At 42.2% G+C, this 24469-nt stretch overlaps 1 protein-coding gene across 1 annotated transcript in view; it reads left to right on the top strand.

Annotated features, from left to right (window-relative positions):
* NRG2 (neuregulin 2) overlaps nt 1-23963 on the top strand; it is a 66151-nt gene extending 42188 nt beyond the window's left edge. The window contains exons 5-10 of the mRNA XM_031953387.1: nt 2392-2450; nt 14741-14843; nt 16263-16386; nt 16938-17065; nt 20342-20566; nt 21821-23963. Of these exons, the coding sequence (XP_031809247.1) occupies nt 2392-2450; nt 14741-14843; nt 16263-16386; nt 16938-17065; nt 20342-20566; nt 21821-22490 (1309 nt within the window). The 3' untranslated portion in view covers nt 22491-23963. The remainder of the gene's footprint in view (nt 1-2391; nt 2451-14740; nt 14844-16262; nt 16387-16937; nt 17066-20341; nt 20567-21820) is intronic.
* The last annotated feature ends 506 nt before the right edge of the window (nt 23964-24469 follow it).

Genomic DNA, 24469 nt, shown 5'->3' with positions numbered 1-24469 from the left:
ATTATGTAGAAGAGGGATGCTATTTGACTCCAGAGGGCAGAACTAGGTAAAATCAATTGGCAAAATTTCCTTATGAAAAGGCAGATTTGAGTTCAATATGTGGAATGCTAAGACAACCTTGTGAGGGGTTCAAGCAGAGGCTTGATTAATGATCACTCTTTAATTATGTCAGAAGGAGTCATGTTTCAGGTGGAAGTTGTGCAAGAAAGCACTCCAAAGCTCTTTGCAACTCTCATGTTCAGTGATACAGCTGTAGATACCAGACCAGATCTTCCTTCCTCAAAATTTCTGATCCATTCCCATGACCATGAGAAATCCTTGATTATTACTCTTAGGTGGTAAGGGGGATATCCCCATCACTGAATAGCTCCCCAGTCAATTCCTGAGGCAAAGGAGAGGATTGTGGAATTGGGGCCACAAAAACAAAGTGTTTTGAAGCCTCAGGTTTAGTAGGATTGAAGATTCAAATACAAAGAATCATAATTGATCCCATATACTCTGACTCTTTCTACTCATTCCTCTATTTCCCCTATCCATAAGTCTAGGGCTAACAGCAAATGATTAAACTCCTGTGCAGTTGGCATCCTGAAGGTACCCAATAGGTTTCTTCTCTAGCCTTATTACTTCCACTGACTTCTTTTTATTGTGCAGAGGAGCCTCATTTTTTTAGCTGGGCTGGATTGAAGGCTGCCTATTGGCTCTATGTCATAGCCTAAAGGGCTAGATAATTGGATAATGGTTTGAATAAACCAAAACGCTAGAATATCCTTAGTGTATCTTACCCTGCCTGCCACAAAATCAAAGGTATACTCACCCCTTTAAGGCTTTCTTGTTTGAAACTAGACATTTTCCAGGCCCTCTGGCTAATGTTGGACTAATAGCCTGTTACTATTAACATAAACATGAACTAAAACATGAAGACTGTAATCCTATGGGGCTCAGGTTCCAGAGCAAAGTTGGGTGGCTGATCCAAGATGAAAGGATATAAAACCAATTTAGTCAGGGGGGAAGTACTAAGACTCCCAGAATGCTCCCAGACTTTCTGAGAGTCAAGGAATAGGAATCAGAGGAATGTGACCATTCCTTTAAAACCTGCAAGGATGGAATCTCCTGCCAGAGGGATAGGAAGCAGCAGGCAGAGAACAGAAAAACAGGCAAGGATATAGGTAAGTGAGGAAAGGAAAGGCAGGGTTTCTAAGGAGGTCAGTGACCCTCTATCATTGCAAGCCTAGGACAAACCTATTCCCATTCCCCATCGGCCAGCCAGCTCTCCAAACAGTTACAGATCACTAAGTGAACACTCCAAGGAAGCACAAGGTGACTGTATTTGGGCTGACCAACTGAGGGAGTTTTCCATCAGTTCTTCGACTTCTTTTCTCCCAGACTCAACTTTTCCTATAGCCCCTGGCTCTGGAAATTTGTTCTAAAAGCCATTCCGAATAAAGAGACTCCTAATCTTAGAACAGTTTTATAAGGAGGGTGACAAAACAGGAGACAAAAGGGGTTCTGCCTCCACACTACTGGCATTTCCTGAGACTCCTGCCCCTGATATACCTACCAGTTCACAAGCGAGTCTCCCTATCCATCCTCAACTCCAGTCTGGGGTTTTTCCCCAGGAAAATTTCAGGAAATCCCAGAGCATCAATCTCTTCAGTTATTTCCCTAGGACAACACAGAGATCTCTCTTAGCAGGATGGAAAATGAAATTTCAAATACCCACCAGATCCCCCCCTCCCCAACACCCTTCCTCCCCCTTCCCCTCCTCCCTGCCCCCTTTGCTGCAGGTGTGACACCGAGTGCCTAACTTGATTTTTCTCATTCATCACTATGCACTTTGATTTCTAACCTTAGCCTCGTGGATGATTCCGGTTTGTTCTGTGATTTGTCCCCTTTTCCTTCTCCAGATGTCCAAATGGATTCTTCGGACAGAGATGTTTGGAGAAACTGCCTTTGCGATTGTACATGCCAGATCCTAAGCAAAGTATGTTTGAAGACACAAACAAAAGTCCCCCCTCCCTTAGAAAGTTCCTGGGTGCAGCTCCACCCCTCCTCCACCCCCAAATAGGGTTCTAGGACCAGGGGTGTTGGTTGTTATGATCTTTGGCTGTTTTTGTTGTTGAATTTTTTTTGTTTGTTTCTGTTTCTGTTTTTGCCTTGTTTTTGGTTTTTTGTTTGTTTTGTTTTTGTTTTTGTTTTTGTTTTTCATTTTTGGCCTAATTCTCGGGTTGAAAGGTCAGGGTTGCAGGTAAGGGGATAGAGTGTCGAGGCCAGGACAAGTGGTAACATTGGCAAGGATTGGAGCTGGCATGGGCAGGAGCCGTTGCAGGGCTGCTGAGATGCCCATGTCTTGCTATCCTGGTTCTCTCTTTCTGGTTTTCTTTCTTTTGTTAGGTGTCCTGTGGGATACACCGGGGACAGGTGTCAGCAGTTCGCAATGGTCAACTTCTCCAGTATGTCTCTCTTCTATTTCTTTTCTTCCCTGGTGACTGTCGCCCTTGTGGGAGGGAGGGGACCTTATTTAGGAAGTCAGAGGCATACTTTTATGGGGAGAGGGGAGGGAGCAGGCAAGTATCTTGGGCTCCTGTAAATGCTCAGAACCAATAGGAATTCTTTTAAGAAGAGACCAAAACATGCCTCTTACCATCACTCTCACTCCTTCCTCCTAATGGTACTGTTCCCTCCTCCTAATGGTACTTCCTGTCTCAAATTGGGGGATAACATCATTCTCTTCATAGTACTCACAGAGATCAACCTCACTCACTCACTTGTGACCCCAACACTTCACTGAAATTAGTGGTTCTGCCTAGATAAGAAAAAGACAAACCTTTCTCCAGATCCTAGGGAGGAGCAGCTCAGAGGCTATGAAGCTGGTGGGCAGGGAGGGCTGAGTGTGGAAGGACTGTTTGAAAGCCTCCACTCCACTGGCCTGGAGATAATTTATGAAAAAAGAAGACCTGGGGAATGGGACAGGAACTAGAGCAGAGTTTTTCATATAAGCCAGAGACTTTTCACAGAAGTTACCTCAGTGGGAATACAGGGGAAGGAATAGAACTGGAAGTTGAGGGAGGTACATTTTATGGGTTAGATCAGGAGTTCTGAACTTGGGAAATAGTTTTCTGGGAACTTTGAACTTGAATGGGGGAAAAGCAATAATTTATTTTCACTTACCTCCAACTGAAATTTAGCATTTTGTTCAATGGTTTAAAAATATTACTCTAAGAAGGGGTCCAAAGTCTTGCCCAGATTATCAGAGGTTAAAAAAGATAATACGGTAAAAAAAAAGGTTTAGAATCCCTTAGCTGGATAACAAATCTCTAGCAGTGTCTCTGGAGAGAAACCCCATCAGGATTCTCTTCTGTTTCCTTTCTTTCAAATGAAAAAAATTTTATTCTTTCCATGATTTGCAGAAAACTTGAATCCAAAGACCAACAGTGCTTAACAGTATGTGTGTCAATTCTGTCTTCTACCACCAGATGGAGATGGACTAAAAGCAGAAAAACAATTTTTCTGTAATGAAGAGAGAGGAGAAAGGAGACTTGCCTTTTTGCAAAATCAGTAGTGCCCTCTCTTCTCTTAGTGCCCCTTACCAAACACTTTCTTAGCTTTACCCTCCATCCCTCACCTCAAACCCAGTGTGCTTTGGTCTCTCCAATCATAGATAGAAAATTGCTAATGAATTCATTTATCAAAAGGGATAAGTGAACTTAATGTTACCTCTCCAAGGACTGTGTATTTTAAGAAAGGAATCAGTCCCGAAAAGATATTGATGAGATTTCAGACACTGTAATAGCACTGTGGGAGAAACTGAGGTACCAGGTGTCCTTGGCACCTTGGCATAAGAGTAGGGCTGAACGCAGGAAATAGAATTGATGAAGAAGTGATGAGCCTCTCTCTAAAGAGCCTGCCTTGGTTCAGAGGAAGATCCTAGCAACAACTAGGCAGGACTATCTGGTGGGAAAAAATGTCCTAGAATCCTTCAGGATAGAAAGCCAGGAATATAAAGGAAATTAGAGAAGGAGGACTGGGGAAAATACTCTCCCCTGACCATGAGACAAGGAAAAGAAAGCCATATTTGTTTTTTATTCCTTGGAATCCAGAGTCTCTCTAGCTTGGGAACTTTTTATAACAACATCTCTTAGACCAAGTCAGTAAGCAGCAATTCTTAGGGTCAGGGTAAAGGCATAGAAGTCAAGGCCTCTCCATTATAGAACAACTCTATGTGGATTGATCCAAAGAATTAATAATGGAAACATGATCTTGGAGGGAGGTCTCCAGTGTAATACCTTAGGGATTTGTCCTTAGTTCAGTGTTATTTAACATTTTTATCAATGAGTTGAATAAAGCCCAAAATGACTTATCATATTTGCAGATGTTTTCAGTCTGACAGGGAGAAAGGGCAATCAGGATCCAAAAATATCTCAATAGGCTTAATGATGGAGCAACTCTAATAATAATGAAATTTAATGAATTTAACAACTAAGAGAATGATTAAATGTCATATATTGTTTATTACATGTTACTTATATTTGTAATATTAAATTTAATAGAAACAAATAATTTCATTTCATAGAGATAAAGTTTTCCACTTGAAAGATGATTTTTTTTTAATCCAAGTACAAAACAGGAAGGACAAAGGTAGACTGGTCATGCTATATGAAAATAATCTTAGGGTTTTAAGGGACTGATAATTCAGTACGAGTCTATAATAGAACATGGCAATCAAAAAAAATAATGCAATATTTGGCTGCCCTTTGAGAGGCATCAAGTCCAGAACTCTGGGCTATATATAAAGCTGTAGGGTCATTTGTTCAGTTCTGGGTTGCACAGGTTGGGAAGTACATGGACAAGTTGGGGCATTCAGAGGAGAGCAGTCAGGATGATAAAGGTCTTCAAGATGATGCTATTTGAAGCTCTGTTAAGAGATGAATGTTTAACCTAGAAATGACTCAGAGGGGATTTGATTGACATGGATTAGATGTCAAGAGCAGAACTAGAAATCACTAGGGAATGGATAGGGGGGAAAAAAAGAAAATTGGGTTTGATGTTGGGGAAATCTTCCCAATGATTAGAGCTGTCCCAAAGTGGGTTGGGTTATGAATTCTTCCCTAATACTCTTTATAATACTCCGAGTGATCACTCAAGGAGATATCCATGAAGAGATTCTTTGTCAGAACCGGGCTGCTATCAACTGAGCCAATTGAGCTCAATTATCTGTTGCCTGGAACAATGTTCATCACTAGAGAGCATTTTTTAGGGAGCTGGTGTCACCTGAAGTTGGGTGAGGTCCTTCAACAAAACCCCGAGCTTCTTATTTTTTTTTCCCCTCTAAGTCTCAGCTCCAATTAAAACAAAACAACAACAAAACATTGGGACACTCTTCACCATTGCCCCATTTATCCATCCTTCCTTCAATAAATGCTCATTTCCAGAATAAAAACAAGAGCATTAGGAACTGAAGCTTATCATTTATGTTGCTTATAGGAAGTAAAGTTAATTCATAATAGATAATTCTGTTCTACATATATAGTTTCTTATAGCTTTTCAAAATGTTGTCACTAACTCAGTTAATTATCAGTTACATTTTTGAATTATGCAAATAGCATAATTGCAAATTGTACTTAGGCATGTTACCTTTAGGTAAGCAGTTAATTAAGGTGCCCAATATCCTTATCTTTCTTTTAATAATGTAGTAGAATGGACAGGAAAACCCGAGTTTAAATTCTGGCAGATACTAGCTATGTGATCCTGGGCAAGTCACCTGACCTCTCTAAATTTCAGTTTCCTCATCTGTAAATTAAGGGATTGAATTATTGATTTATAAGGCCCCTACCAGATCTAAAATCTATGATTTATGATCTTATGATTTTTCTGAGCCTTCATTCCTCATGTGAAAAATGGAGGGGTTGGACCAGATAATTTTGTTCCTATGCCCCCAAATCTCTGCCAGCTCTTAATCTGAGAACCTATGACTCTGGAAGGCTAGAGTGAAAAGTGATGCCCAGTTTGTTCTTAGAGAAAAGTTATCTCCTTTGATTGACTTTGCTTCTTAAAAAGTTTATACAGGTCTAAAGGTTTAAAAAAAAAAAAAAAGGAACTGATGCTTCTAAAGCTCCTTAGGTATAGTGACCACCTCATTCCTCAAATCCTTTATCCACTCCAGAGGAACAAACAGGAACCATTCCCATCCAGGCAGTGTTCATCATACAGTTCTCAGGAACAGCTTCCTGGTTCTCATGCTTTTGTCCCTAAGGACATGAGCAAATGGTTCATTTGCATGTTATCTGTGTGCCCTTGTATTCTGAGTTGCTCTGGTCAATATGAAAATTCACTGCTCAAAACAGTTTTCGTGCCACTTGCATGCCATGGCCTATATATAGGTAGATACTAACCAGGGAAGACCAAGCAGTGAACCCAGGGCCATGTTTAAAATGCAGTGTGTGATTTAAGGTTTGGAGGCTTTTTTGGATTTGGGGTTTTTTTGTTATTTTTTTTAAATTTGTTATTTAAAAATATTTTTTTTTTTTACCAAAATGGCAAACATGACTACTCTGTAAAAATCAGCTTGTTCTGAGTTTGTGAAGTGATGTCACCTGTATGACAGTTGGCTAAGTCCACTGTGACATTATAGTTTTACATGCACTCAGACTTCTGCCTTAGACTACCACTCTATCCTGGAAGAGACCTAGGAGGCTTAGATCTCCAGCATGGCCCTTTCAGATCTTAAAAGGCATATCTGGATATATTGTAGTGTAAGGGATAACCCAGCCTTGAGTTATAAGTCTTCATCAATCCTTGTTCCTGTGGACACAGCCTTGTCCAGAGCTCAGAGACTACTGGGTCCCTGGATGTTTTCAGGATTGAGTATTAAGGCTTCTTCCCCTCTCAGCTCATGTTCTAGTTGCTTTCTCAAGGGAGTCACCTGTTATGATGGGGAGAGATCTAGCTAAAGAGGCAGGTGACTTAAACTCTGTTTGCTCCTCTTTCCACTTGACTTTAACTAAGAAGCTTTTCTATGTCTCACTTATTTCCATCTGTAAAATGAAGATTGATAATTCAATAACTATTTGAAAGCAAGGGTTTTATACCAGAGAAGTTCTTAAGATGCTCTAAAATCCTATGAGTTTATGTATCCCCTGTCTTGTGCATTGTCTACCAGTGTTTCAAAGTTCCTTATTTCCTCTGAAGTCAACCCCCCCAATTCCTTTCAATGTTCAAAGAGAATGGGAGCTTTGAGGATACTTGAACACTTCATTTCCCATTAGATAATGCTCTAAAATGGAGCAGCAAGGAATTTTCAGTGTCCTACACTGGATTCTTCAGGGGCACGAGAGTCCTTCCCATCCCATCCCCATCCAGCTGTAGAAGCAATCATTTGGGCAACCAAAATCATGAGGGTTGCTGGATTTCTTGCTTGTGCTTAGCAATGTAAAGCACAAGATAATGGAGTTTAGGGCAGGGGAAGGAGAGGAATAAGGAAGCTCCTGAGCTGTTGGACATGAGAAGTCAGTGCTGGCAAAAGAAGAAATGTTCTAAATTCCAAAGAACCATGTACCAAAAAAACAAAAACAAAAACAAAAACAAAAACCAAACCCAATCTTTTCACTTTGTATAGAGCAGATCCTTGCCCAGATTCTTATAAGGATTCTTAGAACAGCTAATTCTCTTGCTATACATCTTTGATCAGATTGTAAGCCCATACGATTTTATGAGGCAGCTTCCTGAGGTAGACTTCAGGGGTGATTCTTGATTGCTCCCTGTTGGAACCTGATCCCAACCAGGCAATGTTCCTTGTGACTTCATGTCTGGTTCTTGAGCAGAAGAGCTGGGGAAAGCAGGAAGACCAAAAAAGATTAAGGAACTAGATTTGTGGTTAGAAGTTTAATCCAATCTTCAAATGGGACAATGGGTATTAACCCCCTTGCCTCACTCCCACTAGAACTTCAGTGTTCTGAAGATAGCCCAGTCCTGTCATTTATATTGTTAAGCATTCTCAGTCACAGAAATTCTTCTTGATCAGTCCAGACTATGTCCTCCTCCCAATTCACCTCAGAGCCTTTTTTCTTTTAATAGTTATATTCTTTATTCCCAGTCCCCTCATCTATCACAAAAACAGAGTCTCCCTTACTTCCACCCTAAAATCTATATTCAAAGCATCATGGGAGAAATAGGAAGGGCCAGAATAACTCTGATTCCCCTAAGACTTAATTTCTTGGTGGACATATAGACCAGGATCCCTTTAGATGTTTAGATAAAGAATAGTAGATTAACCCTTATCTGGTACACCCAGAATTTAATCTGGAGAAAAGAGGATATGAAATATCTCTCAACCATTGTATCTACCCTGATCTCCCATTGATGGAGCTGATCCAGAAAGGAAAGTTGAGGGACCACAAAAACATTCCTAACTCATCTTCACCCCTCCAGAAATGGGTGGGTTGAAACTGAGAGTCTTTGAGGATGGCATAGAATTGCTGTTTTCAGAAAATCTGGAGAATCTGTGTTTTCCCCATATTTTTTCTTCATGGTTCTGAAGTTCCAAACACTGGCATTCCATTATGGAGGGCCAGTCTACGTCTAGAGATACTACCACAGTGAAACTTGGCTGTATCCCTACCCCACCCCTCAGAAGAGTACTATGTAGCAACTGAAAGACTCATTTTCAGAGATCCGTTACCATTAGAGACTAGCATCTTATTTTGGAGCTGAAGGAATGAGTTTCAGGGACCAAATCCTTCCACATTGCAGTAAAAACCTGTTCTCAACTCAGCTTATCTTAGTCTGTGACCATTCAGGTCAAACTTCCTCAGCTGAAGCCACAGAATCCATCAGCTTATAGCTCCAGTCGGGTTCTTCAGTAGATTTTGCCCCTAGATAGACACAGACCCTGAGAACAAAGTAGAGGACCTATCATTTAAGCCCTCACCTTCCTGAAATAACAACTTGCCTTGTTCCTCTACAGACTGACTCTTTGTAACAGTCGCTGATGATTTCAAATTCCCTCTCCTTTGTGGAGAAGATATTATGTAGGCAGCTCAGTCCAGTGGGAAGCTACAGCTTCGGTAGGAAGAATTGGAGCTGAGTCTGGAGCAGGAACCCACACTGAACTTAGATTCACAGTTTCTCAGCATAGGAAAAGAGCTTAAAAGTCATGAAAGCTAGACTTATTCAATGATTTGGGGAGTGTGAAGGAGAGAGGAAGGGAATACGTATTTCTATAGGGTCTACTATGTGCCATACTCTCTCAACAATCTTCACAACTCTATGAGATAAATGGTATTATCAACTTTTTTATGTTTGAGGAAAATGAAGCAAACAGAGGTTAAATGCCTTGTCAAATTTGGGTCACACAGCTAGTAAGTGTCTGAGGCTGCACTGGAACTCAAGTCCTAACTCTAAGCTCAATGCTCTATTCACTGCACCACCTAGCTACTTCCATTTTGGTATGCTTAATCAGCAAGACTGACAAAATACCTGATGAAGTCTTGCGTTACATTGAAAGCAACAGAAAATATTTTCCCCTGATAAGACTACATCCTGTAGATCAAGGCTTCTTCAACTTTTTCATTTGTGACCCCTTTTCACCAGAGAAATTTTTATATCATCCCAGGTATATAATTATATAGCTATATAAAGCAGGCATGCAAACCCAATATTTACTTATAATAAATCATTTCATGACCCCCTCATCCAGTTATAAGACCCCATATGAGGCCATAAACCACAGTTTAAGAAGCGGACTATAGATAATGCTATGTTCACTTTTTAACATCACATTTTAAGAAGCACATTAATAAACAGAGAAAGGCAAACAATATGGTAAAGGGCCCCCAATTTTTTTCTACCAGAATATTTGTTGAAAAAGTTGGATGTGTTTAGTCTGGAAAATAAAAGATGGCAGGTGATCGTGACAGCTCCCTCCTTAAGATCTTAAGGGTCTTCGTGGGGAAAAAAAGAATAGATGACTTCTGCTTTGCCACAAAAGGAATAAAGAAGCTGGAATGGTGGGCCTAAGCTCCAAAGTTAAACTTAAGTTAATGTAAAGAAAAACTAATAATTGCAATAATCCAAAAGGGGAATGGATTGTCTAGAGAGGTGTAACAGGAGCCTTGTCATGGGAGGTCTCCAAGCAATAGCTGGATTAGCACTTTGTTACATAAATTATAGAAGGGATTCCTATCCAGACGCAGGTAGAACTAGGTGGTCTAGGTTTCCCCCTCCCCCAACTTTGCAGATGAAGGAATCTCCCCTGTAAGCTCCCTAACAGTGTACCTCTGCAGCCTTGGATCTTTACTATAAACCTAAGTGATTAGGAAATGTCTTGTCTGTTAGAAATCCAGCTACTGCTGCTGATTCACTGCCACATCAAGTTGGCAAAGTTCTTAGGGCTTGTAAAGAACAGGATGCCCCCAATAAGCCTGAACATGATTAGAGAGAGGCAGGATGGTTCTGTGAATGAAAGAACTGGTTTCAGAGTCCAGAAGACCTGGCTGTGGGACCTCTTTAACCTTTCAGTGTTCTAGATAACCTAGAACTTGCATTGGTAAAGGGAGTTTCCTCATCGGGGAGTTATCTATATCAATGAAGTCACAGATGCAATCCTTATTCCTCTAATTGGGGAATGAGGTACCTTTCTTGCCACCAGCTGATTCTGGATGTGGGAAGAGCAAGACAGCTAGTTAGAGAATTTCAGACCCCTTAAGGAAATTCTTTACAATGTAGTATGCTTTTCTTTTTTCTTTTTTTAAATTCTCTTGTGGCTCCGATTTAGCTTGGTCCTCATTTTTAAAGATGGGGATAATAATACTTGTCTTGTTTACTTCATTGGGTTGATATAAGGAAAGTGCTTTTGTTAACTTAAAAAGTGATTCTAATGGACAGACTAGTGATATTTAACATGGTCAGGAAGATTATCAAACTTTACCACTGGTGATACATTCAAGATATTTCTGTGTCCCAGTTCCTTTATTCAAAAGGTATATTTTGACAAATGTAAAAAATGCCTTTTCTGGTTAAAAAAAATTGGACTCATCCTTTTGAAGATGAGTCTCATTTGCCTATTAATTAGAGGGCAGGGGGATCTGAAGGAGAGAAGAACACTCCTTGCATACACACAAGTGTGAGGGAGTGCACATGAGAGTGGGAGAGGGAAAAGTGTTAAGTGCTCTTTACATGCTTAGTTCAGAAGATAAGGGAGTTTGGGTTCTAGCATCAGGGAGAAGGTAAAGGAAGAAAAGCTGACTCCACACACCTGTCCATGTCCAGAGCTGCTACTGCTGAGGCATGATTCCCTTCGCCTCCTGATTTCCCTTCCTAAGGCAGGCATCCTCTCTGAGTCCCTTTCTGTCTCCAAGAAACACCCCTCCCAACATTCACCAACTTACTTTTCTGCCTCCTCTGCCTCCCCACCAGGTACTAACCAACATGGCTCATCTATAAAGAATCTGGCCTGCCTGCTGACTCTAACCTCTCCTCTCTCCAGCCCCCTCAGGGGCTTTTGGGGGGCAGGGGGTGGTCAAAGGGAGGGAGCTAAGGGAGCAGGGAGGGGATGCTACTAACTTGCTTCCACCTCACAGGCTGGCTGCCCAGTATGTCTGAAGAACCCTGACCAATGTCTGTCTCTTTCTCTTTCTCTCTCTCCCTCTCTCTCTCTCTCTTTCTTTCCCCCACCTTTTGCCTTCCCCTACATTTCCTGGCCCTTCTCTCTTCTGAACTGTCAGAGCACCTTGGATTTGAATTAAAGGGTACGAAAACTCCATTATTGCTCAGACCCCATTCCCACTTACCCACAGTTCCTGACATTGTGTGTGCTGAATTGATTTTTTTTCTTTCCAAAAGAAAAAAAAAGGGGGGATGATTCCAAAAATCAGTTACCCTATCTCTTAACCGTGGGTTTGGGAGGGGAAAGACTAGAAGGGAAAGGAAGTCCAACATTATCATCCTGATTAATTAATGGAAAAGAAAGGTCCTCACCAGAGCATGTATGTGCATGTATGTGTAGGTATGTGTGTATGTGTATACATGTACACACTCCCAAACAATCTATAATTCCCTTTGGGATGCTGAGGGAAAACATGCTTGTTGTGGCATTTTCTTCCTAGCATCCCTAAGGCCGTTATAGTGAGGACGAGAAAGAAAAAGGTACTTTCTCTTGCTAAGCATAGGGCATCCACCCCACCTCAGTGCCTGAGGTGTGAAGCATCAGAGGCATACAAGGAGAGAGAGGCAATGCATTGGGCCATTCCTGAGAGGAGGGCCACCCTTGCCCTCCGCCCTCCACCCATACTCCTGCCTTAGCATGGCTTTCTGCAGCTAGGATTGGTCTCATAGTTCAGAGAAAGATGTGCAAATACAGACACTTTGGGGAGTGGTGTTTGGAATCCACAAAAGGTGGACATCCCCTTAAAATGGACTTTAATCTCCCTCTTTACTTTATTCCCTCTCACTTTCCCATTGCTTCTCATCCTGTGTCAGGTCATGGCTGAATCATTCTATCTCTTTCATCTTCCCTCTGCCCCGATTCTATAAGATTCATCTCACCCATTGCGTCGTGTGTGCTAATGATTAGCAGCCATGTGGCCTTAGTTTGGGATGACTAACAACTGTTTAGCAATTATCCAGAGGATCTGGCTCAGCTCAGTACTACCCCCTTTTCACCATTCACCCATCCTTCCTACTGAGGTTAGGCCTGAATTTCTGTTCTCTGAGGAAATAAATCCTTTGGTTGGACAGGACTTTTGAAGGTCATCTCAACTGGTTGAAAAGCCTCCTTTCCCTAAGGAAAATCTTGTGTATAAGATTCACTTTACCCTAAGTGTCCAAGAATCCAATACCACAACCATTGAAAAAGATGAAAAATTGGGTGGTTGAAGTTTTTTTTTATTAAAATGAATTCATCCTAAGGAGTCATTTTGGTTGCAGAAAACGTATCTGTGAGCATGAAAAGGATCTCTTGATAGCTGATCAAGGGAGATAGTTATTCCCCTGTTGCCATCCTCAGGCACTCACATATGTGGAAATGTATGTACTTTCATACATTCCTGTCCATGTTACTGTGTGTACCCCTACCTCCACTATATTCTTAGTTTTGCATGTATTTATATGTTGTATAAATGTTTATGTATGTATGTATGTATGACCTTGTGTGCAGGATCATTTTAGTGAGGATCTGTCATCCTAGGTTTGCTTTAACATGTATCTGTATACATCAGATTTTCTCTGTGTGTTGAAATATCTCAGCATATCTGTGTGTCTAGATGTAGGTTTGAATGTATATATGTACTACTATACATATATATCACATATACTCCATGGTCTCCTATGAATGTCCTGAGAGTTTGAGGGCTGAACTTTGCTATATTTTTAAATTTATATCTCTCCCAGAACTAGTGGAGAAACATAGAGAACAAAATCTTCCCTTCTTTTCCCTCAGCCTTCAGGGAGACCAAATGGGACATTTGATCCTAGAATTCTAGGACCAGAATCTTCCCCATATAGCCAAAAGCTGTGTCTAATTTTTTCTTCTCTTCCATCAAGAATGTATACAGACTTGTGTGAGAGATAGTAGGAAAGTCAGATTTGTGTTCGGGTTTGAGCAGTGGTAGGGTGAAGCTTAGAATCCAGGAAACATAGGATATGGTGTCTTCTCCATCAGGGTAGGAGTTATTAAGAACACTACCTCATTAGGACCCTGAATTTGGTGAGAAGACTTGGTGTTTGGATGTCCATTAGGTGTGTCCTAGCTCAGTTCTCAGGGACAGATGGCAGGCTCCATGTGAGCATGGAGGAAGCTCTAGCTCCCACTGCCAGACTAGGACAGGGTGGGCTAGTACATTCAGAGTCCTTCCAAGGTCCTTGGGACTAATGGACTTACAGGCCAGAACCCTATCAATCTGGCTATACTTTAGCGATTGATGACTTCTGACTTAGCCTCTAAGTCTTTCCTGACTTCCTAGAGATTCTTTACTCATTACTCATACCCCAACCCCTTCATGTGAACAGAACTAAAAAGTTGTGGTTTATTATTTGGGGGAGGAGGAGGTGACTAACGGAATGAACCAAACTTCTCCTTCAGAGCTATAACCAAAAAGGGAAGACAGAACAATTATGAGCCCTGCTCGAACCCCTTCTAGGATAGTAGAGGTCAAGGACCCAGAGGGTTTTGGTTGGTCTATGTTGTGCTACTAAATGAACTGTGATGGGGTACAGGTTATGGATTTGGAAGCATCACTCCAGGCATCCTGATTAGCCCATGGCTTCTTCTGAGTCCATCTCTGGTCATTGTATCCATCTTCTTTCCTTTCATCCCCCTTACATCTCCTCCTTGGCTTCCTGGCTGCATCATTGCCTTTATACTCTGGACTGTTCTTCTTTCCCTTCCCTCTCCTCATAAATCAGGGTGCTGGGGTCAAAAGAGGAGATGCTGGAATGGCTGAGGTGGAGGGAGAGGGGCTGTGTCAGACTGGTGGGTGGGCTATAGGAGGAGTGATGTGAGGGGACATGAAATGCTTGGGGCATACTCTAGAAAGAAGAGCATAGCATTTGTAGAAGGGATCCAAGAAAGAGCAGAATTCAATAGAGAACCCTGACTTTGGGAGGTTTTTATGGCATCTCCCCTAGGCCAGGGGCTCAGTGTGGCAGCTTCCCCTTGACTCCAAAAGTCAGTAGCTAGGGTCCTGTTCTGCTCATCCCCATACCAACTCTCACTCCTAGTAATCGGCCTCCTTCCTGCCCCTCCTTGCAGAAGCTGAGGAGCTGTATCAGAAGAGGGTCCTAACTATCACAGGAATCTGCGTGGCTCTGCTTGTTGTTGGAATCGTCTGCGTGGTGGCCTATTGCAAAACCAAGTGAGTGAGAACCAAGCAGACAGACGGACAGATGGAGGATCTGAGGACTGACAACCTTGGGGTGATCCTTCCAGCAGAGCTACCTGCTGAGTAGAAGGAAATGATCCTCTGAAAACTGAAGACACACATACATGCCTATTTGGTCTCTGCTTCAAGCCCCCAGTGACAAAATCTATAACCACAGGCAGGAGAATACTACTTTAAGGGCCCAGATGAAGACTCTCTCTGTATCATCCACTCGGATGGCCTCTGCTCTGTGTTATCCAGCCTTGCTAGTTAGGGATGGAGCTCAGAGATCTAAGGCCATGACTTCCCACATAGTGCTGCTGGTCCAGCCCATGGTTCTCTTTCACTGAGAAAGGTTTCTTCCTTTCCCTTTGGGTGTCCTAGGCTTCTTTTGTCCTGAAAGAAAAGAGCTTAGTGATTTAAGGTACAGGGCAGGGGAGGAGAGGGATATCCAGGATGAGATTAGAGTTTGGATGGTTCCTGATACACAATGTTAGCGTAGAGTCCAAGCATTATGATATCAAAGGGAGAGAAAAATGATTAAGACATAATCACTACCCTCAAGCACCTTATAATGTACCTAGAGAAACAAAACTCAAAACACATAAAAAGTTAACAAATAATAAAAATATAAACAGTCCGAAAAGAAGGAGAGAGAGAGAGATCACCATGGATCCTGGAGTGGTCTAAGAAGTATCCATAAAGGAGTTTGGAATTGAGATGGCCCTTGAAGGATAATAAGATTTAAAAAGAGAATGGTTCAATGCCAATAAAGGTTTTGGGGTGAGAAGACACTCACCATGTTTGAGAAATAGGTCAGTTTAGCCAAATTTGGGGTACAGAGCCAAATTTTGCAGGGTTTTGCATGTCAGTTGTTGGAAACACTCTACAGTGGAAGTCCTCTGAACATTTTGAGTAGAAGACTAATATGGAGAATGTACTGGTTTAGAATGATTTGTCCATCATATCATATTACATTTTGATGGGGGTACAGAGAACCTGGTGGTGCATAGAATGACATTTTGGGAATCTATTGCCCTGAGCAGGAGAACATTGCTATAAGAACCTTGAATCCAGCTGTTGCTCCCTTACCTTTCTGCAGGAGTCAAGTGGGAGAAGATATCTGGAAGGGAAGGATCATAGAAATAAATCATGGAAAAGTAACAATAGATTGTTAAAGCTAGAAAAGATCTTGGAAATTATTTAGTCCACCCTCCTCATTTTCTAGATGAGAAAATTGAGACCCAGAGAAAAGTAAGCTATTATTCAAGGCCACATAGCTGGGTAGTGGCAGTTGGCACTAGAGTTGCTCTCCTGGTTTTCAAACCAGTACTTTTCCCACTACACTACACTTCATGGAGAGGGAAGGTAAGAAGATGTCGAGGTTCCATGTAAAATCCTTCCTCCTTACAGAAAACAGAGGAAACAGATGCACAATCACCTTCGACAGAACATGTGTCCAGCCCATCAGAATCGGAGCTTGGCCAATGGACCCAGCCACCCTCGACTAGATCCTGAGGAGATTCAGATGGCAGATGTAAGTGGCTTGTGGGGCTTTCCTCCTCTTTGTGTCCAAGAAGGTACCATTCACCAGAGGCAACACTCTTGTGTGGGATTGGCATCTCCATACCCACAGAGCAAGAAGTGAGACTGAGAGATGTCAATGATGTAGTGACCTTGTGGCTATTCAGCCCTTCAGAGTGTTTATTGACTGGGTTCCTTGTTGGCACTTAAAGTTAACTCTCTTTGCATAGCTGCTGAGTCAGGAGTGCCTTTCTAATTTAAGTTATTATTTAATATTTTAATTAAATGTTTTATTAAATTATTATTTAAATTAAGTTCATCCTGCCCTGCAAAAGCATACACATACGCACTCACACACTCTGGCACATAGTAGGCACTTATAAAATGCTTATTGACTGTGATTGACTTTAATGAGTCAGAATAGTCCCACTTACTTACACTCTTCACTAGCAGGTCAAGACAGGTTCAGAGCAGCCAAATCAGGGTTCTTTTGTCCCTGATTTCCTCAATTCTCATGTTACTCAGTTCATGTGTCACCCATTTGCCTTTCTTTCTCTGTTCCAGTACATCTCCAAAAATGTCCCTGCCACTGACCACGTCATCCGGAGGGAAACTGAGACTACATTCTCTGGGAGCCACTCCTGTTCGCCGTCCCATCACTGCTCCACAGCCACACCCACCTCCAGCCACAGGTGGGGATACTTGCTTCATTCCCCCAAAGGACTCCCAACTTCTCTCTAAGAATTCATGATGGATTTGACCAAGTCCTTTCTGAAGAGGTTTCTGATTTGTCCCAAAACGTCATCCTTCAATTATCAAAGAGGAAACTCTTTGTTCTGGGCTCTGTGGCTTGGGAAACAAGACTGTGTTTTCCCTCCCTATTCCCTTCATGAGATTATGGACTAGAATTAATATATCATCTCAGCCTTTCTCTTTCAAGACTTTTCATACACACAGATCTACAACTATCCACATGTACACACATGCTCATTCTCATTCTCTCTCTGTTGATCTGTCAGTTTGTCTCCTTTTCTCTCTGTCATATATGCATACACAACATTTACACTTTGAAAAATGAAAGAAATTTAACAGATAGTAGTATTCTTCCTTGAGTACCTCAGTTTTAAGAACACTGTGGTCAGAAAGAAGCAGCTGGTCTAGGGAAGAGGGTGAAATAAGGATGTAGTCAGATGTTGGTGTGATGGAGCAGAGAAGACAGCAACCAGCATTGGTCAGTGCACAGACCACGAGAAGATGCAAGGGAAATGGCAAAGGAAGAAATCTGCACACTGTTCTCATTGACTCAGAGGTCATGCATTGGTAGAGAAGGGTGATTACTTTTGCTCATTGTGTTTGTTGGATGTTGACAACATAATAATTTGAATGCTGAAAACCTATTGGTTGAATTGACATGACAGTTGTATTCAAATATAAGAAGACTCTCTTATGTCCTTCAAGAAGGATTATTATTCTCCTTGAGCCCCAGAGCACAGACTGAAAACCAGTTCACCATAGATTTACTATAGGAAAGAACTCCCTGACAATTAATGCTGGGCATGTACTTGTTAGGGAACCTATAGAAAAAAAAAACTTATTCATGAATATGAATGGGTTAAACTAAATTATCCATGATTACTTTTTCAACTCTGAGATTCTAAGATGCCTGGAGGACATAGAGTGTCAGACCAATCTAGATTGGTGACTATATGGGAGATAAGATAGAGAGATAGATACTTGTCATCTTGTCAAGGATCTTGAATGTCATGTAGACCAGTGGTGTCAAACTCAAATAGAAATAAGGACCATATAGAAGTAGCCCTACAGGCTGGTGCATATTGACTTAGGAAACCCCGCATGTCAATATGATCTCTGCATTCTATTGTATTTTTATTTGTTTTGTTAAATATTTCTCGATTTCATTTTTATCTACTTGGGGCCATATTTCAGAATGTTAGTGTTGTAGGCTACATGTCTGGTGGACCATGCTTTTAACACCTTTGATGTAGGTGATTGGAAGCCATTGAAGTATGATTTATCATTTTTTAATTGATAAAGTATGAAATGAGAGAGGGAAACTTAGTCATGGTTCTATGTTATTTAGACCTTTGACAAAATGAGAAGCCCAGGTTCTAGAAGTAGAGAGGCTTTATTGGTGTTACTGATGGTAGAGAAAGAATACAAACTGCCTAATTCAATTCAACAAATATTTATTAAGTGCTTATTTTAAAACTATACACATGGGCCAGGGATTACAATGACAGAAGCAAAATAGTAACTGCCAACAGAGATAAATGTTCTACTGAGGGGAGTTACAGCATTTATATAGATAAATTAATAAAAGATGATTGGAACTGGGGATCAGAGGAGAGATCTGTCAGGAAAGTTTTCATTTCACATAGGATGTCACAATGAGCTGAGTCATGAAGAAAATGATAGAGTGAGAAGTGAAGATAGAAAAAGAGTGTTGAGTTTGGGGAACAACTAATAAGACTGGTTCAACTGGACATACCGAGTGTGAAGGGAAATAACCTGACATGAGTCTGGAAAGGTTGGCAAAAAACCAGATTGTAGAAAGATTTAAAAGCCAGATGGGGGTAATAAGCATTTATATAGTGCCTACTACCATGTGCCAGGCACTCTGCTAAACACTTTTTTAGGAAAAAATAAATATCATATTTAATTCTCACAAAAACCTTGCAAAGTAGTTGTTATTATTATCTTCAATTTACAGTTGAAGAAACTAAGGCAAACCAAGATGTTTTGCCAGGTTGAGGAGTTTGCATTTTATTCTAAGATAATGAAAAACTACTGAAGGTTTTTGTTTTTTTGTTTTGTTTTGTTTTTTGGTGGTAGTTTTTTTTTTTAAGTACTTAAGTACAAAAAAAGGTACTTTTTTTTAAGTAGAAGAGAAATATGGTAAAGCCTATGTTTTAGAAAGATTAATTTCCCAGCTGTGTGGAAAATGAATTGGAGAGGGGGAGAGTTGAATCAGGGAGGCCTACTGGAAAGCAAAATAAGTCCAGGTGAGAGGTGAACAAAGACCTAACCTGGGCAAGAAGCCATGTGAATGGAGAGAAAATAAGAGAGATACAAAAGATATAGCAGAGAGTGATTCAACAAGTCTTGACAACTGACTGGTTAGAGTCAGGTTGTGAACCTGAATAACTTGGAACCATCCACTGAAATGGAGACCTATATAGGAAGGTTGAGGTTTGGGGGGAAGATAAGGAATTCTGTTTTGGACTGCTGAGATGCTGAAGAAGATAGCCTATTGACCACAATGGGAAGACTGCAATTTCAGGAAGGAGATTTGTGCTGTCATCTAGATACATAGATCTCAGAGTAATCTATGGGAGAGATGTTAATTGAAAGAAACCCTGTGGGAACTGATAAGATTATCCAAGGAGAAGGGAGCCCAGCATAGTCTTGTGTTGTAACCATTAAACAAGCAGGAAATGGTTGGTGATCCAGCAAAGGAAGCTAAGGAGATGAACCAGGAGGAAATAGAAACAAGGGAACAAACAGTTGAGAATCTCTCAAAATTCTCTCTCTCCATCTTCATATTACCTTCATATTACCTCAGGCACATAGATTTAGAATTGGAAAAGACCAATTCCCTCACTATATATATAAGGAACTTCAGCTCAGGGAATTTAAGTGACTTGATTAAGGTCATACCAACAGTGTCAGAAGTGGGACTAATCCCAGATCCTCTGATTTAAAAGCATATGTATTTGTCAACTGTCAACCTACCTTGCACTGACTTGCCTGTATATTATGCACATTTTCTATCTCTCCAGTAGGAAGGAAGCTCTTTAAAAGAAAGGATGTTTAGGGTTTTATTTTATTGTTGTTGTTTATCTTTGTATTCTCAATGCCTTGCATGGTTCATCATTTCATAAATGCTGAATTTTAATTAGGTTTCCTCATCCAGACCTTAAATATCTTCTTTTGCTGTTCCTCCCCAGACATGAAAGCCATACATGGAGCTTGGAGCAGACAGAGAGCTTGACTTCAGATTCCCAGTCAGGTATCATGATGTCATCTGTGGGTACCAGCAAGTGTAACAGCCCAGCCTGCATTGAGGCTCGTGCCCGGCGTGAAGCAGCCTGCAACATGGAGGATGAAAGGCGGCCAGCCATGCCATACCATGATTCAGTGGACTCCCTCCGGGACTCACCACACAGTGAGAGGTCAGCCTTGCCTCCAACTAGTCTCCCATTTTTTATCCCACCCTTCTTCATAGCTGTCTGGCCCAGGGTAACAGCTGCTTAAATATAATTATAACAGCAAAACTTTATTGCATCTGGTGTTTTAGCAAATAAAATCTCAATCCATTTCTAAACACCTTGTGGAGAAAGTACCCCTGCAAGATAGGCAGATTGCCATCCCCATTTTATAACTGGGCATAATAAGTCCCAAGGAGATTAAGTGATTTATCTAAGCTTATGGAAAAAGTTAGGCATCATGCTTCAACTCTGAGATTTTCTGGTCAGCATAGTGAACTACTGTTCAAAGCTAAAAAGGAAGATATATGGAACATAGTTGGGAGCATTGTGATTGTTGAGACAAAAGTATAGCACAAAATGATCGGGGGGATTTTGCAAGTCCTAAAACTAATTGTTAAGGTCCCTTCCAGCTCTAAAATTATGTGATTAGAAAATGATGGTGTGGCTCATTACTTTAAAAATGCTCTTGAGCCCCTGGCTAACAGGAGAACAAGGAAACCATCCTTCCTTTTCCCTACTTGGCTTTTAGACATTTGTATTTGAGATTTGCCATGGGCTTAATTAGCCTCTTCTTCTACCAGATGTGTCCAGTAACAGGTTCCCACCTGTCTAGGGGAAGGGTGTGCAAAGTGAAGCACTGGGAAAAAAAAAGAAACTGATTTCTACTTTTGTGGGGTATGCATAAAGGTTAAATTCTGGGCATTGTACTTTAAATGAGATTTGACAAGCTGGAGTATGTCCAAACTCTTGTCATGCTGTTATGGCTTATATCATGTTCTACCTTCCAGGGAGGACATGATACCTGGCTTCAAAATGTTTCAATAAAGGCTTTGAACTTTGAGGGGCTGCAGAAGTTGGAGTGAGGCATAATTGGAGAAAGTTATGGGAGTGGGAAGAAGGGGCAGGTTCAGGCTCAGTGGGATCAAAAATTTTCTAATAACAGGAAAATACACTGACCCTTTATAGTAGTGAATTCTCTAGCAGTAGCTCTTGGAGATCTTATAGAGCATTGGATGGGGAATCAGAATAAATTACTTCTAAAAGTTTTTCCAACTCTGAGATGCTACTTTAAAGTAGGAACCTTTTCCCCAGGAGCTTCTCCGCTGGTGTACCCAGTCCCCACCCTACTTAGTTTCTGCCCAGGATCCTCAATATGAATTTAGGGAAGGGTTAGGTTGTCTCCTGAAGACCCCAGCTGCCTCTTGTCTCTCTCCTCAGGTATGTGTCAGCCCTTACCACGCCTGCCCGCCTCTCGCCTGTCGACTTCCACTATTCCCTGGCCACGCAGGTGCCTACCTTCGAGATCACCTCACCAAACTCTGCCCATGCTGTCTCACTCCCCCCAGCTGCACCCATCAGCTTCCGTCTCGCTGAGCAGCAACCTCTCCTTCGGCACTCGCCCGCCACCATGGCCCCCGCCTCTGACATGCAGCGCAGCTATGACAGCTACTATCCACCCCGACGGGGCTGCTCCCACGACAGCATGGGAAGTTTGCCTGCCAGCCCCTTCCGAATCACCGAGGATGATGAATATGAGACTACACAGGAGTGTGCACCCACCCTTGAACCGCCCAAGAGAACATCTACAGGTCATCGGCGGTGGAGGAAATCCAGACTGAACGGGCACATGGCCCAGCGGGCGCGGGCCGTCCGGGACTCCTTCTCTCTCAGCAGTGCCTCCTACAGTGAATCAGATGAGGAGCTGGTGGCCGAGTGTACCCCTTTTCTCAGCATCCACACCTCGGACATGCTGGGCACAGACTCCCCCCCGCTGTACCAGCCAGTGGACAGCAGGACTTATTACTCCTTAGACAGACACAGCACCCAAGAGAGCAGACACAGCCGTATCACACACCCACGGGGGAAACAAGACTCCGCTCCCCTCTAGGACCCATTATTCCTCCCCTTCCCCACCTTGTCCTCCTTCTTCCCTCACCCCTTCTCATTTCCCTCCTTCTGCTCCCTGTATCTTTAAGGAGAACAAAAACCACACACTTGGAAAGAAAAAAAAAAAGAAATAAAAATATTTTTATTTTATATAAAAGGAAAAATATAACAAAATGTTTTATTTTCATTTTAGCAAAAGTTGTCTTATAATAGCTAATAGCAAAGACTTTTTTATAGGAAACTCTATTTATATGTAACATCTTGATTTACAGCTTCGGAAAAAAAAAAGAAACAAAAAAAAAAGGAGAGATGGGCCAATTTTTTGACTATTTAATAGAAACCTATATGTGGTGCCTTTTTGCTGTACGCTAATATGGAGCTCCTGGAGAGAAGGCTGTAGCCACCTCCGTTGTCCAACAGGTTAGTGATCGGCTCTGGCCACCCCAACCCCACCATCTTGCCTCCCCCTTTCCTTCCCCGTTCCACTCAGAGATGATGCCCACCCTACCCCTAGACTAGGCACAAAGAGAAACAGGAACTAGCCACAGTGAAAAGAACCAGAGAAAAGATTCCGAGGTGGTCTTATACTCATCCTTCTTGGAACCTAATTTTGGCACTTGGAAAGAAGAAACCTAGGGGAGATGGGGAAGCAATCAAACCATTCCTCTCCCCCGCCAAGCTCCCTTGCCTCAATAGTGGATAGGAAATTCTATGTCTCCTGGGATCCCTTCCCAGAAAATGAGGACTTGGATCCTACAAATTGGAAGAACAAAAGCTAAGATACCCATTTTTGAGACATTGAGAAGTTGGGTGTGACAGGATTAGGAGACAGACTAGGGTCCCACTGGCCAAAGTGGGCAGGGCTTCCTCCCATCCCTCTCCACCCCTGCCAGGGGTGGGCTCAAAAAAGAGGATACCCTTCCCCACCTCCGGTGTCCAGGGCCCAGAGGGTTAGCCCAGCAATGCATCCCAGGTCAGGGAGAGCCAGAGCTGCGGTGAGATGAGGGATACACCCACTTCCCTCCTGTCCCAGGGAGGTCTCTCCAGAGCTCCCCTCAGTTCTCTGCAGCACCTCGTTTACATGGTTCGCCTTTTCTCTTTTACGCCTGCATGTCCTGCATTTCAGATACTGTAGAATGGATGCATGGTGAGGCTGTGATTGAGAAGACACAATTGACAGTGTATTTGATTTTACCTTTTAGCAATAAAGTAACTAACCAATCCCCCTTCCCCACCCCAATCCCTTCTCCAAGCCCCCCCAATCCATCCTTCCAACCTCTCCTCCCTCACAAAAAAAAATAATCGGGTCTGATCAAAAAAAAAAAAAATCAGCTAATTCCTCGTAAAGGTATTGTAAAAACACAAATGAACATAAACCAAGGAGAAATCTGCCCCAGATTGTCTGAATGTCTGAACTCTTGACTGTTGAACACTTGAATTTTTTTATATTATAAATAAAAATCAAAATAACTTACCGGCCCAGTGTGTTTATCCAGTTTCCAGGTTGGGGAGTGGGAGAGGAGGGGAAGTTGGAGGGGAAGGAGGCCTAGGTGGGTGCTAGGGTTAAGGAAGCACTCTAAAGAAGCCACATGTACAAGCTAACACACAAACACACTCCAGGGGGCCAGAGAACACTCTCTGCTTCTTCCCCCCACACTCCCACCCCTACTTCCAGTGCCTGCCTTTGGCAATAGCCTCAGTGAGAAGGTATTTACAAGATGTCCCTTGTGGTGCAGAGGAACAGGGCCAATGTGCTGACGCAGATCCCTCCACTTGGAACTTGGGCCCGTAGAGCATGGAATGGTTCCCAGGATGGGGCAAGGATGAAGGGAAAGTTCCTGGCATTGCAGGGACAGGAGGAGGAGGTGGGGGGGGGGGTAGTAGAATTGATACTGAGACATATAGAGTCTCCCAGGGCTGCTGTCACAGGGTGGACAAGCAAAGTGGCTCTGCAGAACTTCCCCTTCCTGCCAGGACTAC

The sequence above is a fragment of the Sarcophilus harrisii genome, chromosome 2 (assembly GCF_902635505.1).
Source record: "Sarcophilus harrisii chromosome 2, mSarHar1.11, whole genome shotgun sequence".
NCBI lineage: Eukaryota > Metazoa > Chordata > Mammalia > Dasyuromorphia > Dasyuridae > Sarcophilus > Sarcophilus harrisii.
This window is presented reverse-complemented; position numbering and strand designations above follow the sequence as displayed.